At 52.8% G+C, this 20,292-nt stretch overlaps 1 protein-coding gene across 1 annotated transcript in view; it reads right to left on the reverse strand.

Moving 5' to 3' along the window:
• CMIP (c-Maf inducing protein) overlaps nucleotides 1-20,292 on the reverse strand; it is a 235,742-nt gene that overhangs the window by 69,521 nt on the left and 145,929 nt on the right. The window contains exons 2-3 of the mRNA XM_070399132.1: nucleotides 17,861-17,986; nucleotides 8,340-8,390 (exon numbers count right to left, since the gene is read on the reverse strand). Coding sequence (XP_070255233.1) covers nucleotides 8,340-8,390; nucleotides 17,861-17,986 — 177 coding nt within the window. The remainder of the gene's footprint in view (nucleotides 1-8,339; nucleotides 8,391-17,860; nucleotides 17,987-20,292) is intronic.

Here is a 20,292-nt window from a genome sequence, read left to right on the forward strand (position 1 = left end):
TGTGTCTTGATCTGGGTGCCAGTTATCAATTCTGTGAGAATTCACCCAGCACTCTTCTTTTGATCTGTGCACTCTTCTCTATGTATGTTATCCTTTAATGAAAATTTATTTAAAAAAAAAAACAGATAAAAATGTCCCATGTCTATTGCAAAGAGCAGGGAAAGTGGCGATTGCTGCAAAGGCTTGATGCTTGCCTCTGCCTCCGTGGGGACTCCATGCCCACGGCCCCACCCTCTCCAGGTCCACGGTGGTGCCACCTCCCACCAGCAGAAGGAGGCTGGGTTCAGAGACCCACTCACTGGTTCTAGCTGTGCATGTGGACAAGCCCTTTGCCTCTCTGCTCCTCCTTCAAGATGAGTATAACTAAACTGACAAGGTTGCAAGAGACCACACACACGAGAGCCCCCAACATAGCGCCTGGCGTTAGTAGCAATAACTGTTCTCTTCATCTGCGGTAAAGTAAGCCCACGAGAGCGTGAGCTCTGCTCCCCAGGCTGCCCTGCCCTCTGCCACTTGTTAGTTTCAATCCCTGAAGCCTGCCTTGTTATTAGTTACAGGGTCCCTGATGATGCACGGAAGGCCATGGGCTGTGGCTGGGAGCGGCTGAAGACTGTGGCCTTCCCAGGGGACTGGACCCCGCTGGGTCCATGAGCATCAGTGCTGATGGGGCCTGGCTGGACTCGCCTCTGTAAGGCCTCTGCTCTTGGCTCAGGGCCACCACCGGCTGTCCCTCCCGCTGAGGCCCCTCTAGAAGTCTTGGACTGCGGCGGGGCCCCTGCCTCTGGGTAAGCCCCTTTTTTCACAGGGCTCCACAGAATCCCTTGATCCCCTCTGAGGGGGGTCACAGAGCCGTCTCTCCCCAAGCACCAGAAATTAATCTCAATGGGATTCCTGCCTTTTGACCTGGATGAAGCTGACCTGTGGCTGGGCCACCAAGAGCACTGAGGCCACCTCTCGTCCATCCTTTCTTGCCTCCCTGCTTTACCCTCCTTCTCAGAGGCAAGACAGCTGACACAGGACCAGGAGGTCACGAAAGCAGGGATGCTGGCAACCTTCACTCCCTCTATCAACTTCCTCTGTCGGTGCTACCCTGAGAAAAGGTCTGTCTCAGGGGAAAGGAGTACAGTGATTGACCAGTGATGCCTGCCATGGGCTCCCTGGGGGGTGGGTGGCACAGATGTTATGCTCGTGCCCTTTCTCTAGAGCTGTTTCTGGAACCTTTCTACACAAAGGAAAACAGGGTCCTTAATCGTTAAAGAAGAACAGGATTAGTTAACATTAATCTAATACTTACATGGCAGGTGATGTCCTAAGTTCTTTACAACTATTAACCCATTTAATCGCCACAAGAACATAACAAGCTTGGTCTTACTGTGAACCCCATTTTATTTAGGAGGAAAGGGAGGAACATGACTGGTCCAGGGCCACAGCACCGGTAGTGGTGGTAGAGTCGGGATTTGAACCCAGGCAGTGTGGTACAGAGCCCTCATCCGTAGGCATTACAAAAATTCTTCTTTGGGACCAAACTGGCACTCTGTGGTAAGAGCCACCAGAAACTACCCCACCTCTGTCCACTGCCCACTGCTCTGGAAATGTGCCCGACAAAATCTTCCAAAAGCCCTAGCTGGTTTGACTCAGTGGATAGAGCGTCAGCTTGTGGACTGAAGGGTCCCAGGTTTGATTCCTGGTCAGGGCACATGCCCGGGTTATGGGCTAGATACCCAGTAGGGGGCATGCAGGAGGCAGCCGGTCGATGATTCTTTCTCATCATTGATGTTTCTATCTCCCTCTCCCTTTCCCTTCCTCTCTCTGAAATAAATAAAAACATATTTTTAAAAAAAAAAAAAACACCAACAACAAAAACCCAAGCTCTGCCATGTAATAGCTGTGTGACCTTGGGGTGCATGGCTTAACCTCTCAGCTTGTCTCCACACCTGTGAAACGGGGAAACGGGAGGATGTGGTCCCTCTTTAGGGTTTTGAGGATTCAACAGGGAGGCACCTGCTTGGCACAGGAGTGAGCGCCCGTCAAGGCTGGTGATGGCCACCTGCTGGCTTGTGTTGAGGGAGGGCTGCCTGCAGTCGCAGACTCAGGGTACGTGCCGGGGGACATGCGCTCAGAGGGGTGTGCAGTTGGGTAGAGAAAGTTATCTGGGGGGCACAGCTACAGGACTAGAAGGAAAGGCCTTGGCCCAAGAAGGGAGAGAGGGATGGGCCCAGGAGGAAGGTAGGAGTTGGGGGGTGACAGCACCCACTAGAGGGTCCCACCCTTCCCCATTAGCTCCCCCTCAGGAGAGGGCATCAGCTCAAGGGCCTTTTGCTCTTTGCCCTGTTCCCCAGGAATCCTGGCACCAGCTGGGGCCTTTCCCCCTGCATGAATGGGGGTGAGGGGTCCAGCCCGCCCGAGGGGGTGGCCCAATGAGAGAGAGAACCTAGGCTGCCAGGCCCATGGTCTTTGCCTCTGAGCGCTGGCTCTTCACCTGCCCACTGGGGACGCTGCCGGTTTCTGTGCCTCAGTGGGGGCTCTGGGCATAGGATGGGCTCACCCAGGGCCGGATGTGGGAGCCAGAGTGTGACATCTTGAGGAGCCAGCTGTCTTTGGCAATGTCCTCTGTCTCCTTAGATTCTTGGTCCCCTCATCTACGAGATGGGGTAGCAAAGACCTGGCAGAGCCGTTACAAGACTGAGGTAGCTGACATGCCGGACGTGGCAGGCACAACAATGCTCAAACCCGGTGAACACCCATGGCCCGCCCCGGGTAGGGCCTCCTCAGGATAGACTCCACCTTCCTCAGTTCTTACAGACACCACAAGGGGCACAGGAGGGGCTGGGAAGGGGCTGGTCCCACCCACCAATGCCGCACTGGAGACACATGGATAAGGGTGCCTTCCCTTCAATGCTCTCACAGCGGGGCTCCTTTCAAAATGCTTCACAAGTAACAGAGCCTCCATCCTCACGACCCAATGAGCAAGGTACTAGTATTATCCTCATTTCACAGAGGAGAAAACCAAGGCCCAAATAAACACACTCCATACCTGATGCACTCTTAAAACAGCCACACACACACACACACACACACACACACACACACACACGAACCCCACATTCTTTCACCCTCCTACTCGGTACAGAGGCAGGAGGAGCTGTGGACTGGGGGGAGGGAGGACAACACCAGAGGCTGTGCTACCCCAGGGGCTTGGGAAACCCTGCTGGGGAGGAGGAGGCAGTGTGGCCCAGGCAGATGGCCAGGATGGATGCAAACCTGGGCTGGGATTTTGCCAGAGCCAAGGGCAGCCTTGGGTCAGCCTGGTCTCACACAGTCTGCTCCTCTGCCCCTAGCACTCGGCCTCAGCCCCTGGGGCTGTTCTTTGTGACCCAGCTCCCCCAGGGGATAAAATCTGTTTCAAGACTTCTGTGCAATGGCTGAAGACCCCCTTGACCAGGACAAGGCAGTTTTTCAGAGCTGGAGGCACCAGAGGTGCAGAGCCGGCAGGCTATCAAAGCAGGTGCATCTTGCTTCTTGGATTCCTCCATGGGCCTGGTACTGTCTCCTCCACGCTGGTAGTCTGGGCCTGTGGCCTCACATCTTGGACATAGAAACAGGACAGTCTTCCCACAGCTTTGTACACACACACCCAGCTCTCACAGCCTGGCACTCACTCTTGGTCTCATCACACAAACCAGGCTGTTCCCTCATGGTCTTTACACATGGATAGGCCTGCCCCTCATGGCCTTGCATACAGACAGGCCTGTCCCTCATGGCCCTGTGTACACATAGACATGCCTGCCCCTCATGGCCTTGAACACAGACAGGCCTGTCCCCACATGGCCCTGTGTACACATAAGCCTGTCCCCTCATGGCCCTGTGTACATATAGACAGGCCTGCCTCTCATGGCCTTGTTCACAGACAGGCCTGTCCCCTCACAGCCCTGTGTACACATAGGCCTATCTGCTTATGGCCTTGCACACAGACAGGCCTGTCCCCTCACAGCCCTGTGTACACATAGGCCTGTCTGCTTATGGCCTTGCACACAGACAGGCCTGTCCCCTCACAGCCCTGTGTACAAATAGGCCTGTCTGCTTATGGCCTTGCACACAGACAGGCCTGTCCCCTCACAGCCCTGTGTACACATAGGCCTGTCTCTCATGGCCTTGCACACAGATAGGCCTGTCCCCTCACAGCCCTGTGTACACATAGGCCTGTCTGCTTATGGCCTTGCACACAGACAGGCCTGTCCCCTCACAGCCCTGTGTACACATAGGCCTGTCTGCTTATGGTCTTGCACACAGACAGGCCTGTCTCCACAGGACCTGGCCTCTAAGGTACATCTCTGAGTCAGAAATAAGGCCTCATTAACTCTGTACAACTGTTTATGCTTCCATACCCTCGGGAATTGGCCTCAGGGGCTAAACCACCCAAACCAAACAGGGCTGGCCTCCCCAAGGAGCCTCGGGACACTGTGCCCTGCTCCATTGCATGCTGGGAGTGCTGGAGCTGCCATCACGCTGCCCAGAGTAACCTCGTCCCACCCTCCTTCCTTGTACCAGAGATGGTGGTTATCCTGCAGAGCTTTGAGGTGGGAGGGCAGGAGGCTGAGAGGAAGAGCAGAGCTGCTCAGAGAGAGGGGGGCCAGGGAAGGGGGTTCTGGGGGCTGGGACATTGTGGGTCACACACCACTTTCCCTTCAGGCTGGCTTTGGGCAAGTGACACAAATGTTCTCACACTGAGACAAGATGATGCTCAAAGCATAGTGCCCCAAGCTGAGAAAATGCCCAGAATGGCCTGTGACTGTAGGTGAAGGCAGGTGACGGCAGGTGAACACACTGGAATTCAGAGCTGCAGCCATTAAGACAGAGGGGTTACCAGGACAAGAATATTATACGGCTATTTTCTTTATTCACAACACAGTGTGAAGTAGATGCCACAGCAGTGTTTCTCAACTTTTTGTGTTACTGTCCCCGTAAGGAGCCCTTTTAGACATTCCCACACTCCATATGCCCTCCTGCCTTTGAAATCAAATACTAAAAAGTAAAATTTTGTTGAACAGAGCTGAACTTTGGAGGGCCACATGCTACTGTAGTAACTTAAGGTTTTTAAAGCCCCAAACAACCAGTCTGGCCTCCTGGGGGCAATGCCACCCCTTGTAGAGAAAGCTCTAGAGCAATGGTTCTCAACCTTCCTAATGCCGCGACCCTTTAATACAATTCCTCATGTTGTGGTGACCCCCAATTTCATTGTTACAAACTGAACATAGTTAAAGCATAGTGATTAATCACAAAAACAATATGTAATTATATATGTGTTTTCTGATGGTCTTAGGCGATACCCCTGTGAAAGGGTTGTTCGACCCCCAAAGGGGTGTGACCCACAGGTTGAGAGCCGCTGCTCTAGAGATACCAGTACTTCTTGATAAAAACTAACCAATGGGAACACAGTATTTAAGAAGTAACATTCTTTACAAATGGAAGAATATATACTTTGTGTGAACTGCAATTACAACATACAAATACATATTGGTGTAGGGAAAAAAAGACAAAACAACCTTTGGGAAACTTAAAAACTCAAACTGAAGTTGTAGGGTTTCTAAAGTCCTTAATATTGATGTTCTATTGATTTTATTTTTTAGTTAAAGATATAGAAAAGAAAAGGAAGAAAGGAAAACCCCCCAAAATGGTTGATTGTGAAAATGAAGGAAAGAGTGGCTGCATGCAGAGAAGTGGCTGCAGAGTCCAAAGCTCAGAATCAGCCTCGCTGGGTTAAGTGTTCAGGCATCTGCTGGACAGACTGACAGATCTGCACTGAAATCTGCTGTGTGACTATGGGCAGATCACTACACCTCTCTGAGCCTTGGCTCCTTCATTTGCTGAATGACAACAGCACCCAGGAGAGCATCCAGCCATGCTTGGCACATTGTAGGAACTCAGTAACGGCATCTGAATTAATGAATACGTGCTAGAATCTATGCAGACCACAAGGCTAGTAAGCTACAGAGCCTGGATTTGAATCCAGGTCTCTAAGTTCATTTTGCTAGCCTGTTTCTTTGCCATTTTAAAAGGAAGGAGAACATGCCTTCTCCAGTCTCACCAAAACTGGGTGGCAAAGAGCCACAGGAATGAAACCAAGTTGCTGACACTGAGACACACTGCCACCTGGTGGCAGCATACCTGAAGTATTGGGGGGAGGGGAGGAGGGGAGGAGCAGGGGCAACTGTCAAAGGGAACAACCAGTATCTTACACATGCCCAAGACACAGTCAAACGCTTACACAGTGAGAACAGAAGTCATCGTCTACCACCACCTGGCAGGAGGGGCCACACTGCGAGATGCTTGCTGGCTCCTTGACACCTGACTTGGGTTTCCTGGATACTTTCTTTTTTTCTTCTTTTTTAAAAAAAAATAAATTTAACTGATTAAACTTAATAACCATAAATAAACCAAACACTACCAATTGAGCGCAGAACTTCATGGGAACTGCTAGAAGCCTGTACTCGTTCAATCAATCATCTGAACCTCACGTGCCATCCTTGACGTTTGAATGTGTCCATTTCAAGCTGCCCCTTTCAGATCATCTTTCTAGCCGGTCAGTCTCCTGAAATCCAGCTTTCTGTGCCCACCACCTCATTCATCTCTTGTAGCTGCATAACATTCACAAATTTCACAAGCTCTGCCCTTCAGATGTTGGCATAAATCACTGTTGAAAAATATGCTGAGCAGGGCAGGGCAGAAAGCAGAGCTCTGTGGAACACACTAAAGACAGCCTCTCCCTCAACATTGATCTTGGCCACTTTTTCAATGAGGTGTTTTCCCAGCCTGTCAGGTAGGCTGTCTGTCTCTAAGTACTCTCTGCCCTGTCCTGAGCTAACAAAAAGCAAGGCAATCACTCGGTGAGGGCTCACATGGAAAACACGCATAGAGAATAAAGAGGGGGAGACTGGCCGTTAAATGGCCTCCTCCTTCAGGGAACCACCCCCCCCCCCCCCCCCACCACCACCATCTTCTCTCCCTCTCACCTGTTCTGGCAATGAACTCCCATGGCCCCCATAGGTCCTAAAGCCTGCCCTGCCTGTCCTGGGACACAGCCGCAGAGAGCCAGGCCTTAGGGACACTCCCTGGGAAGTCGAGCTCTCAGCAGTACCTGTTGCCTCTGCAAGCAGGCATGCACCACCTTTCCTTTTCAGCCGCCACCCAGTGCTTCCCACTACATTCAGACACCTCCAGGTATGGGGGAAATGTAGGCTGGAGCCCTGCCTCACGGCCTCTAACTATGGGAGCTGGGCTCCAGTCTAGCCTCACCCTTCCCATACATGAAATGGAAGCAGTGATAGTAACCAGCCGTGTAAGGCTGAGGCCAGGGTGAAATGGACAGGCTGGGCTTAGCTGCAAGTTCCTGCACACAGTGGGTGCTCAATAAATGCCGGTCCTTTCCCTAAGCAGCCCCAACGTGGAGACATGCTCAGCCTCTGAGACTGCCCTATAGGCAACCAGGCGAGAGGACCTGCAGCTGTCTGGGCAACGGAGAGGAGGGGCCGACTTTGGGAGCAGGAATGTAATTTTCCGGGGTTGTGTTTCCGTCCTCCGCCTGGCTGTGACGACAGCCCCTCCAGAGGCACGAGAGGAATTCTGAGTGTTCCCTTGGTCATTCCAAGATGGCACATGGCCTTCAACCCTGCACCAGGCCAGCCACTCACCCTTGTGGCTCTCCAGCTTACAGTACAACTGAAGCTCAGGGCATGTGCCGGTCATTCCAGCCATTCCCTGCTGCCTCCGCCCTTGTGGCCATCACAGCTTGTTCTAAACTAAAAGATCAGAAGACGGGAGGGCCAGGGAGGCGGGGCACGAGGGGAAGCTGCCTGAGCCAACGCAGGACAGCAGGACGTGGACTCCCCGGAGGGTTGGGAGGACCCTCCTCAGCAGCTCAGGTCCCTGGGTCTTGAAAGTGACCAGGAGAGGAGGAACTTCCCTTATGTGCTGGAAGGTTCTGGGCCACCCTAAGCAGAGCTCGAACTGGGAAATCAGGCCAAAGAACCAGGCAACTGAAGTGAAGAATTCCTTATGGAAACACAGCTGGGCTTCTGAATGTCTGATAAATTTTGCTTTGGTGCCACTTTTGGAAGTTATTTCAAGACAGAATCTCCAGCCCAGAAGTCCTGCCTTCCCCAGCCCTGTTCTGAGAGCAAGAGGTCCTGCACCCCTTTGTAAGGCAATGAGCAAAGCCCAGGGCCCACAGGGCAGGGGAGAGCAAGAGGTCTCCACCTTCATGCCGCTGGGTACAGACCAACGTTGAGCCGTGCCCAGAACAGAGGCGGCTGCCTCGAACGAGCAGCCGCGTCAGGACTTACCTTCCACTGCAGAGAATGGAACCACTGGTCCCGCAGGTAGCTGTTGGCAGCCTGCAACGACAAGAACAGGACAGCAAGGTCCGGTCACACACGTGTAGCATTTCAGAGAGTTTTACAGGCCAGCACACGAGCCCAGCCTGCCTGTCCAACAGGGTCTGCTCTGTGGTCCTAACACCTTTAGAGGGACTCACCAAGCTGAGCCCTTCGGGTACAAAACCGCAATAGAAGTGATAAGCAGGGTGACTTTTCTGAAATAAGACCTCACTGCCATTGTATGCTATTTTACTGGGTAGGAGTGACCTCAGACACTGGTGGCTGGGAGAGCTTTAACTGCACCTGTATCCTGACCTATTTAGGATCACGGATGGGGCCCAGATGAAGGGGAAAGCAGCATGGTCGTGGGATGATGATGGTGGGAGCTGTTTGGGTACCTCCTTTGTATCAAGCACTGCGCAGGCACCTGGCGGTTATTACCCACATATTCCATCCCCAGCCTGCACAACAGCTCTGCGAGGTGAGTGACACATGCCCATTTCACAGAGGGAAAACTGAGACCCTAAGATCTTACATCAACTAAGCAGCTTGTCTTCCAAGCCTGTGGGTTGAACCACTGTATCTCCTGCCAACTGTAGAAAGTCACAGGAGAAAGCAGCCGGCCAGTTTTGAACTCGGGCAGACCTGAGTTAGAAATGACTGTGTGGAGAGCAAAACCTTCTTTTATCCACACCACCCTAGTCCAGAGACCCTAGGCAGCTCAGCTTCATTTTCTCATCTGTAAAGATCCACGCACCCATAGAAATGTCAGGAGGTCTGAGACGGATTCCTGTAAAGCATACAGGGGTGGGCAAACTTTTTGACTCGAGGGCCACAATGGGTTCTTAAACTGGACCGGAGGGCCGGAACAAAAGCATGGATGGAGTGTTTGTGTGAACTAATATAAATTCAAAGTAAACATCATTACATAAAAGGGTTCGGTCTTTTTTTTTTAAGTTTTATTCATTTCAAACGGGCCGGATCCGGCCCGCGGGCCGTAGTTCGCCCACGGCTGATCTAGAAGCACGCTGGGCACACAGCAGGTGGTCAAACAGAAATGCACCCACTGTTATTATTATCATCACCATCATAGACTCCTCTCAAATTAAATGTGGCCTGAAGATGGCCCTGTGGACTCTAGGACGTGTTGCTGCTGCTCTCACCCTGTTTCCAGCAGGTTTGCTGATGGTGAAAGCAGCATTTGTGGCATAGTTAATGCACACCAGACCCAGGTAAGCCCTATGCGTGGACTGGCTCACTCAGTTCTTGCAAGTCTATCCCGAGAAACTGGTACTGTCAGCAGCTCATTCCTATGGTACAGATGAGGAGACTGAGGCTCGGAAGCCTATAGACTCTCCCACGGGCTCAGAGGCAGCCAGTGTGGGGCCAGGACTAGAAGTCAGGTGGTTGGATTCACACTGTGAATCACAGTATTATGTCAGTCCAAGTTCTCCACTGACCACCCCTAAGGGAAGAAATGCAGCATCCAGTCCCACGTGACCCCATAGCTCTGCACCAAGTGACCCTGATGGTTAAGGGACTCTCACAAAGGCCAGGGCCTCCTTCTAAACATGAAAGTCCACCTTTTGCCCATCCCACTCCCAGGTGCATGCACAGCATGTAAACTTTGGGTCTCTCTCTGTCGAGGAGATCCAGGTCTCCCCACCTCCTCACCCTAATCACCATGGAAACATCAGCTCTGTTGGGGCAGAATTTGGGGAAATCTCTGGGCTTGAATAAATGAACCAGTCCAGTGGCCAGTGCAGTGGGGAATCAGGCTCAGAGACTCGTTCATACCACACCTGGAGGCAAGGTGAGTTGAATCTGCCCTGCAAGGGGAGCAGACTGGGGTTCACCTGTGTGATGCAGGGACTTCTGTGGTAGCTGAGTCTCCAGCAGACCTGGGTCAAGTCTGGGCTCTACCATGGTCTATTGGTGTGACTGCAGCAAGTCCCCTGATGACACAAAGGCTGTGACAAAGGCGAGTCTGCTGCAGGGACCAGCAGTATCCCGAAGGGTCTGCGCTGGGTCACCTGTCAGTGCTGACCCAGCTCTGTGGTCTCATGACAACGCTTGTTCATTAGGATGATGGACTACATCCCATGCTCAGGGACAGCGGCGCCAAGATCCCAAGCACGAGAAAATCTATGTAAAACACTTACTTAGTGCAGTGCCCAGCATGTGCAAACACTCTACAGAGAGCAGCGATCAGTATCAGTGACAGCTGTGGCCAGTGGTGTGCTGATAAATGTGTAACAACAGGCTCCCCGGGATAAAAAAAAACACACACAACACACCACAGTGATCACAGCGTCTGCTGACTTCCATGCCGTGAGTGATGCCACCGTGGCTGATTCTGTCCCTAGACCAGAACTGGAAAGAGAGGCACAGGATCGGCTCTCAGGAGCCGGTATCAGATGGTACAAGTGGCTCCAGCATGCTCCTGGTCCACAGCCATTTCTCTGCCTTTTAACACACCATAGTGGCCAGAGAAGGGAGCAGAGAAGGTGAGGTAGGCCAAATAAAGAACCCCCAAAGACTGTTTGCATCCTAACCCCTATGAATATGACATCTTAGGGGGCCAAGGAGCTTTGCAAATGTGATTTAGTTAAGGATCTTGAGGGGGGGAGGCCATTCTGGATTATCTGAGTGAGCCACAAGGGTCCTTATGACAGGGAGGCGGAAGGTCAGGGAGTCACAGATGGAAGTAGAGGTTGGAGTGATGTGGCCACAAACCAAGGGATGCGGGTGGCCGCTAGAAGCTGGAAGTGGCAAAGGAACGGATTCTCCTCTAGAGCTTCCAGAAGGAGCCAGCCCTGCCAACACCTTGATTTTAGCCCCGTGGGACACATGTTGGACATCCGGCCTCCAGAACCGTGGACAATAAATTTGTGTTGCTTTATCTACTAAATGTGTGGTCATCTGTCACAGCAGCAGTAGGAAATGAACCTGGGGGGTATGGCCAAGTTGGTTTAGTGTTGATGTGGGTCATTCATTGGTTCTGAGGGTCCACAGAAGGCCAGGGCAATGCCCAAAAGGTGTTGCTGGCTGGACTAAATGACCAAGTGAAGACAAAAAGAGAGAATTAGAGAGGAAGATGGAGGAGAGGGAGAAGGAAAGGGACCCTCGCCCCTCCCTCTTCTGTGCCACTGGCCCCACCATCTACCACCTGCCACTGCCTGCACTGTGCCCTTGTTTGTTACACGGTTTGTGTGCAACCAGCCCTGATGGTACCTGGTACTGCTAATCAGTGCTGGGAACTGGGGAGCTCATAGTCCACTCATCAGTCATTCATTCAGCAGGTCTCGCTTGGTCATCTGATAACCAGATGGTGTGAGCTCTACCAGCCAAGCTCCCAGCTGACACACCGTGGACAGGCAGCATGAGTGAGAAATAATCCTCTGCTGTCTTAAGCCACTTAGAATTTGGGGCTGCTTGTCCCTGTATCATAACCTGGCTTGTTTTGTTTTGTTGTATGGCTTTTACATAGAATGTACACCCCACCACCATTCCGCCCTCACCCCTTCCTCGCTGCCTACTGAATTACTTACACTTCAGGTCTCACCTGAAATGCCATTCTCCAGAATACCTGTTTTCATGGTGACTTGCCCCTCCCCATTCTTGACCCATCAGGTGATGGCACCTAATCTAACATACCGCACTATCCTGCAGTTGTTTGTTTCTTTGTTCTTCTTCCTCTCCAGGCTGTGGGCTCTGTGAGGTCAAGGACCATGTCTGACTTATTCACCACTATGTCCACAAAACTCAGAGAAATCTTTGTTTAATGAAAGGATGGTTAGACAGATAGATAGATACATGGGTGGGTGGATGAGTGGATAGATGGATGGATGAATAAATGGATGGTGGGTAGATGGATGGATGAATGGATGGACAAATAAATGGATGGGTGGGTGGATGGATGAATGAATGGATAAATCACCACTATACCCATTCTGCTCATTAAAAAAAATGTCATATGTAACAGAATTTCAAACAAACTATTCAGCCTTGATATCCCAAGCCAAATTTGACTAAGGCTCTAGAAATAATCATGGCAGCCTTTTTCCTGCACACCTACTGTGTATCAGGTACAGTGCTGAGTATTTCACATGTAATATTGAGAATCCTTATGACATCCAGGGTCCAGTTCACAGACAATTTAAATGCCCAGAGAGGTGATTCCTGCTGTCCAAGGTTACACAGGTAGAGCATGTAGAGCTGGGCTGGGACTCAGGTCTGTCTGACCCCATAGCCCACTTTCCCTACTGTTCACCCCAACATGAGAGAGAGTGCCACACCTCGGCTCCATTGGGCTCCAGGAATTGGGCTGAGAAATCTGAATCTATTATGCTGATGAGAGGGAGGAAGAAGGATTTGGCACCTGTTCCAATCAACAGGAGTCCACACCTGGCAAACAAGAGGGTGGGCCATAACTTTCCTCCAGACGGTAGCGTGGGGTGCAGCCACTGCCTCCTCACGCTACTTCCCCTCTTGTCGAAGGAGTCAGAGGTTGCAACAAGGGTGGGCTGTGAACTGCTTTTTCCTGCGGGTTGTCTAGTATTAAAGAGACAGAGGCTGCTGGGGGATGTCCGGGACTGCTGTGCAGGCATCTCTACGTGCCTGCCGGGGGCAGGGAGAGAGGACTGGGCTGTGCCTGGCCTGGAGGAGAGGGCGAGTTTCTGCACAGAGTCCCAATACTGCAGTGTGGGCGGGTGAGCTGGGATGACCTAGACCTCTGGGACCTGAGGCTCAGCTCAGAGTCCTGAGGTCATCACTCAGAGGAGACCGATTCAGGCATGGGAAGGAGGTCCTAGGAGAGGCAGGCCTGCTCAGGCCAGTGCCAACTGCTCCCAGTGATAAATCTCTCGAATACTGAAAGGCCCCGTTCCAGGCAAATTCTGCTTAATTTCCTCTTCGAAAGTTGCCAAGTTCTCTCTCATTGTTGCATTGTCTCAAGAGGTGAGAAAAACAGCCAAGGGTGCACTGGGGTGGCTGTTCCCAAGTCCTCCTTCCCCGGCCCAACTTCTTAGGGAAAAAACAGCACGTGATCGCCAGACCGGAAAGGTCTTTCTCTCCAGCTTCCAGTAAGAAGGGAACCGCCCTGCCCCTGCCCCTGCCCCTGCCCCTGCTGCCAGTGTTTGGGGTAAACAGTTGCCCGGCCTCCTGGGGACTTTCCGGAAAGTCTGTGAGAGGAGCAGGTCTCGGAAACCCTTCGGGAAGGAAGCCGACGCTCTCGGGGAAGAAGGTTCTCCTTGGTCTTGGCCGCCCCAGCCTTGTTCTCAGAGCAGCGGGCCCTGGCCACTTCTCACGGATACGCGGAAACCCAGCTGCGAGGCAGAAATCCCAGAAGATGGTCTGCCCCACCCAGCTCTCTAGCCACCCCGCCCCGTGGGCCACACCCCTTGGGTGCTGTCAGGGCACCGGTTATGTGCTTCAGCAGCTCCCTCCTCACAGTGGAAAGCAGCAGAAAGGGCACCGAGGAGAGAAGATAAACAGGTCCCTTCTGCACCAGGGATCCTAATGACATGGCATTAGGGAGCTCACGCTGGAAATCACAGAGCACCCAGAAGCACACCGACTGGACCCAGGCTGGAAGGCTGGCGCCTCTATGTGGGACGCAGCCTGCTGCTGGCAGACTGCTTGGCATCGCCAAGCCGGGGAGGAGGCACATTTGCCTAAGAGCATCTCTTAACCTTCCTTGAACTCAGATAGGTCAGCTCCCCGAGGTCCGAGTGAGACACGGATTCAAATTCCGACAAAGCAGCTTTGTAAGGAGGTCCCGTGGGAGAGGGACAGAGAGCAGAGGGAGGAATGGAGAGAGGAGAGAGATACAAAGAGAGTAAAGTCAAGATGCCCAGAGAGAAGGGCTGGGGTAGAGAGAGGCGCCTGGGGAAAGATACCAGAAAAAAAGAAACTGCAAGGTGGTAAAATGGAGCAAGTGATAAAGAGAGAAGGGGTAGGGAGGGAGACATGGAGAAACGTATCAGAGAGACGGACAGAGGAAAAACGGACACACATGGATACGGAGAGCCTGAGAAAGGGGAGGCGGGGAGAGACACCAGGCAGGCGAGGGTAGGGACCCTGACATAGTCACTATGCAGAGCTTCATGCCACATGCAGCAGGAGGGACCCTGCGACACTGCAGACCCGCCTGCACGCTGAGGCTAGTCCCCCTGGGAGCGGCCCAGTGCATGGAGCATGAGTCCAAAGGAAAAGTTCTACGGTCCAGCCTGTCACCAAAACTGTGGCTGGTGACGGCAATGTTCTTGATCTGCCCTAACACAGTAGCCACTGACTCCATGTGGCTATTGAGCACTCGAAACGTGTCTAGTGGATCAAGGAGCTGCATTCTTACTTTAATTAAATTTAAATGCAGAGGATCCCGTGTGGTGAGTGGCATCTGAAGGGACAGCGCCGCTCAAGGCATTGTCATCCTCTGATGACCCGAGCACCCATGAAGCTCTCCAGGCCAGCCTTGCCCTGAGCACCCCTGGCTGCTTCTGGGCGTCCCTTCCACCCGGAGCAGGGAAGACTGCTCGGTCACACCGTGGCTCTGGGCCCTGTCACCTAAACGGACCCACTGACGGCCACAACGCAGGTGAGGAGGGTCCTGCCCGTACCTCGGGCCCACCACCCTGGGGCTCCAGGGGCTCCCTGGCTCCCCCTAACCACTTGGACCCCTCCACTGGAAGCCTATCTTCAAGATGACTCAGAACCCATTTATATAACATGACGGCCACACACCACCGTGAATCATGGGAGGGAGGGCAGGAGGGTGACAATAACAAGGAAGCAAGGTAGCAGCCGATAGAAATGACAGTGAGAGAGACCAAGGCAGGCAAAGGCGAGGTGCACCCACCTGGGCTCCCCTGGGTGATGGGGTGGAGGCTGTGCCTGCTTCCCCGTCCTAGCCGAGTCCAGCTCTGGATCCCAGGAGCTGCTGGCCACCTCCTTCTCCTCCCCCTGCTCTCCTGCTCCAGCCTCTGGCCACTGGGCTGCGCGGACTGTTCTGTCCACTGCAGCAGGGGGCAGTGAGCAAGGATGCGGGAGCAGCCACAGGCCCGCCCGTCTGTCAGCACAGTGGGAGAGCTCTGCGTGAGGCCACTGCCGGGTGCAGCCTCAGCCAGGCAAGTCATCATAGCCGGCCTGCAGCCACGACCTCAGTTAAAGGGATATTCCAGGCACTGCACAGTGACCCACACTCCTCCAGACCTCACTGCCCCTCTACGCCCAGGGCAAGTGACACTCAGGGACTTCCTTGGGGGGTACTGTTGCCCCCTCCAGCTCCAGAAGCGATGATGCCTCCTGCTGCTCCACTACACCCAGGGCGCTGGGGTTCAGGGCCTCCTTTCTCTAGCTGGACTATTTAAAGGTTTTCCCCTCTCCAGCCTCCCCCTTACACTCACATATCCAGCCCCCTCTGCCATGCAACAGGACTGAGCCCTCTATTGGGCCCCCTTACTCCTTAGGAGCTTGCAATGGCTCCCTATTGCCCCCAGAATATAGCCACAGCTTCTTCACTCAGTAAGTCATATATGATCTGGCTGTGGCCAAACAGCTGTAGACGCATCCATAGGGCTCTGAACCCTACTCCTCCCCTCTCTTGCAAGGCAGCTAATACCCCCGTGCCCTAAATTCATGCTTTGCTGAGTTCCCTCTGCCCAGTGAGCGTGCCCCCATCCTGGCACACTCCTACTGATCCCTCAGTGCCCAGCTCTAATGTCACCATCCAGGAAGCTTTCTCTGATACCTCTAGGCTGAGTGAGTCACTCCCTGCTCAGGAATCCTAGGCCTCCGGGAAGTGCCTCTATTTTAGCTATTATCTCTACAGTCATTTGTTTATGGCTCTGTCTCCCCAGAGGGCCTCTGAGTTCTTCAAGGATGGGGCCAAAAGGCTTACTGGCCTTCCTCTCCCTCCCCTAGCCCGGGGGACAGGCCAGCTCAGCGCTCTGTGATTCAAATGGGATTTTCAGCCCCCATCTTCTCCCAGCTTTCCACGGAACCCTGCTATGGCCTCCCTCCTCTTCCACTGCTGCTCTTCCCAGCCAAGGGGGCTGGAACTGACCCCCTCTTTCCTAGACGCAACAGAAAGGCAGGCCTGGCTTTGGTGTCCTCTAAGAGATAATAGTAAAGAAGAGAATTTTTCTGAGGATGTTCAACTGTTAACTCATCTGATTGAGCTCAGCATTCCTCAGGGGCCTAACTGCGTCGTGCCTTTTGGCTCCACTCCACTATGGTTACGCAACCCAGTGGCCACTGATGAATTGGGTTTTAGGGAGCATCTCTTTGGCTCAGAGCTGGTCTCACTGGAGTGACAGAGTTAGAAAAAAAACGCCCCTAAAAGAACGGCCGAGGCAGACTGTTCTCCCAAAGAAGAGAGAGTGCACTCTCTCTAAATGAGGGCTGCTGACTTGGAAACTGGGTATAGCTCTCTCTGAAATGATAGAGAACACGTCACATGTATGTCACAGGTACGTACGGCAGCAGCCATGTTATCTTTTTTCTGCCACAATTTCTTTTTTGGTGGACCCACCTCTCCCGGCCCACGAGGTCCTGTAGGGATTAGAGTACACAGCTGGGTGGGTGTGTAATCCAGGCATGGCATTCCCTGGGGAACATGGGGCTATAGCAGAACCAATCAGAACCATCCCTGAGCTTTAACAGAAAGATGCTGGAGGAAAATGGGCTTTCACATTTTTAAGGATGACAAGCTCCAAGAATGTAACTTGAGGCTGCCAGAATTCCACTTTTCCCACCACATGGAGAGATGCTGCCTGACAATGAAGCCAACAGAATGAAGCAGAGCCAAGAGATGGACAGACGGAGACACTGAGAATTAATGATATCATTTAACTCCTGGATGCAGCTATGTCTGAAGTCCTCTCTTAGACATGACGGCCAAGTTACTTTAAAACAGTTACAGCAACATCAACTTCTCTTTTTCCTCAGATAGTTTGAATATGGTTTGCAACATTTCCAACAAACAGTCCTGACCAACACATACAAAATGCTCACTTTTCCAAGGGTGCGGCTCATACTTCTATCAGAGTCTCAAAATATTTAGATCAACAAGAAACAAGAAACCACCTCAGACAAAGTAGAACAAAAGGTAACATCTGCAGCTTATGTGCTTCTTACAGCCTTTTAAGGCCTAACAATAGCCTGTGTGCCTCCGTTTCCTCATCTGTGAAATGGAGAGCAGCAAACCTATTTTTCAGGTTTGTTAAGAGAAATAAAAGTACAATGCATAAAGCTCCTAGACTGCGGCAAGCATGTAGTTGGAGCTCAAACTGCGTGCATTCCCTCTCTCACCCTCCTTCCCCCCCAGTAAGCCCTGGTTTGTAATTTTCTTGTACTTGGAGAAAAAAATGCCTTAAGTTAAACAACCTTCCCTTCTGATAGTTGGCCGTCTCCCTCCAAGGGAAAAGAGGAGGGCGAGTGAGTGGGGCTGGGAGAGGAAACTGCTTGTTCATGTTTATTTCTCCTACCTGCAGTAAGACAGTTCCCCCAGGAATTGTGAGCTGTAAACAGTACTTCGGGGCATTCTCCCAGGACAGCAGCTGAACGTCTTCAATAGCGCTGTAGGAGACGGAGTTTTCCATGTACCCAGTTGGCTGCAGCAAAAACAAAAGAGAAAGACATGCATTGGTTACAAGATCAGGCACAATGTCTGCGGCTCAGGAGAAGGTTCTGGAAAATATCCCCATGGTGGCAACAAGCAAACCTAGCTGGTACAAACACCTGGAACCTCTAGGGACAAAGGAACTCAGTCTTTGGGCGGGAGCCATAGGGGAAACTTGCCCATGTGTTTGTCTGGGTGTAGTTGGGACTAGACTGGGGGCACCTTGAGGGCAAGGCCTGTGCATTGTTCCTCTTGGCGCGGCAGGGCGCAGCACAGCGGAGCCACCACCCTCTCCTGCCCAGAGAGCAGTCACAGCCCACCACTGGTCTCCCTGCCTCCTCTTTTCCCACAGATGTGCCTTCTCCACTCAGTACCCAGGGCCATGTGCCCCGTGGGCAAATCAATCCCCCTACTCTCCTGCTCAGCATCCTTCCTCGGCTCCCAGTGGTCAGACCAGGAAACCAATGTTCCCATCCTCCACTGACAAGCCCGCAGGTCTGGTCTCACTTCCTCCTCCAGACCCACCATGCGTCTTCTCTCCCTTTCCTGCCTCCCACAGAGGCCTGCTGCCAGCTCTTACCCGCTCTTTGTTCCAGAAAGGCCTCGGCCCCACCCTGTCACTCTCCTCTTCTACTCGCCAGGCCTCAGTTCAACAGGCTTCTGGGGAGCGCCTGCGATCCTCCGGACCCCAGAGCCGACCCGATCACACCTGGCCTGAGCCCTCCATGCTCACCACACCCGGGTTAACTCCTGTGGACTGATACTGTCTGTTATCTAGTTGATGTCTGCCTCCTGGCCAGGCGGCAGTTCAGGCCCGAGTCTGTCTTGGTGCCTGCTCTCTCTCCCCAGTGCCTGGCACATGGCAAGCACGCAACAACTTGTGTTTATAGAAAGAACGATAAAGGGCATCATCAGTCAACACTGGAATGAGGGTGGGACAAGAGACAGTCACAGTCGCTCACTGCTCTCTGAGGGAGCTCTGCTATCACAGAGAGAAGGCACCCGGGGTCAGGTGGATGAACTAGCACTGGGTACTCGCGATTTTCTTGTCCCTCTGGCCCCCAGGAAGCCAGACTTCAGCACAGTCAGAGGTGAGTATAGCACAGCGGAGAATAACAGCTCACATCTCCCAAACGCTGACATGCACCAAGCACTCCTGGGCACATGGCAAGTGCTGTCTCCTTTAATCCTCACCATGGTATCATGGAGCAGGTGCAGGGCCATCCCCATTGCACAGATGAGAAAGCTGAGGATGAGGCAGACACATGACTTGCCAAAGGCCACCCAGCTGGGGAGGGGCGTGGCCAGCATTGAACTAAGCTGCTGAGTTGGAATTGGCACCCTGCCTACTAAGCCATACTGCAACCAAGGGTCAGGCGCAATTTAAAATGTGTGACTTAACAAATTAATTTTACCAGGAGGATTAAGGACCTCCATGAGGTTTTTAAATTTCAATTTCTGTCTGACAAAGTTGAGATATGATGGTGGTGGTGAAGGTGGAGAAGGTTGAAGGCTCAAGCTGCCTCAAATCTCTCCGATTATCAGTCACCAGGCTCTGGAAGTAAGAGTGATTGATCAGTTGATTTATTTGTTCATTTGTTTGTTCACTCATCCATTCATTCGTTCATCTGACAGATATTGAGCACCTATGATGTTCCAGGCCCCATACGGGGTTGCTGGGAATACAGCAGTAAATGAGACAGGAGCCCAGTGGGGCAAAGAGACAACAAACACAATTCCCAAATAAATAAACTACTGAGGAGCAACAGTGCTGCACCAAGAATCAAAAGAGGGTACGGCGAGAACTGGAGCACTGTGGAAAGATGGAGGGAAAGTACACCCCAGAGCTCAGGGCCAGTACAAAGGGCCCAGAGGCAGCCACAGGCTGGAGAGTTCAGGGGGGAGCCAAAAGGCAAAGGGAGGGAGGGCTCGGTAAGAAGTGCCCTGGAGAGATTGCTGGCCACTGCAGGAGGCCTGGAAAGCGAAGCTGGGGCCCGGGATCACTCCCCTGGAGTGGAGCGCTGCAGGCGCTTTAGGCACGGTTCATAGCATCATAGCATCGCTGGGACTGCTGCAGAAGAACAGACGCAGGAGCAGTGGGCGGAAGCAGGGAGGAACCGCTTGGAGGCTGCTGCACAGGCCCAGGTGAGTGCCTGGGCTGCTCAGACCCCACGGGGAGACAGCCAAGTTCATCCTGCGGTTCTCAGCAACACATGGCCCACCCTGGGGCAGCAATCCAGGGGCTACGTGGCTGCGTACCCCAAAGGCAAACCTGGGATCCCCCCTCACCCTCTGCCC

Source organism: Myotis yumanensis, unplaced genomic scaffold (genome assembly GCF_028538775.1).
Source record: "Myotis yumanensis isolate MYYU_CA2020_CCGP unplaced genomic scaffold, mMyoYum1.0.hap1 SCAF_18, whole genome shotgun sequence".
Classification (NCBI taxonomy): domain Eukaryota; kingdom Metazoa; phylum Chordata; class Mammalia; order Chiroptera; family Vespertilionidae; genus Myotis; species Myotis yumanensis.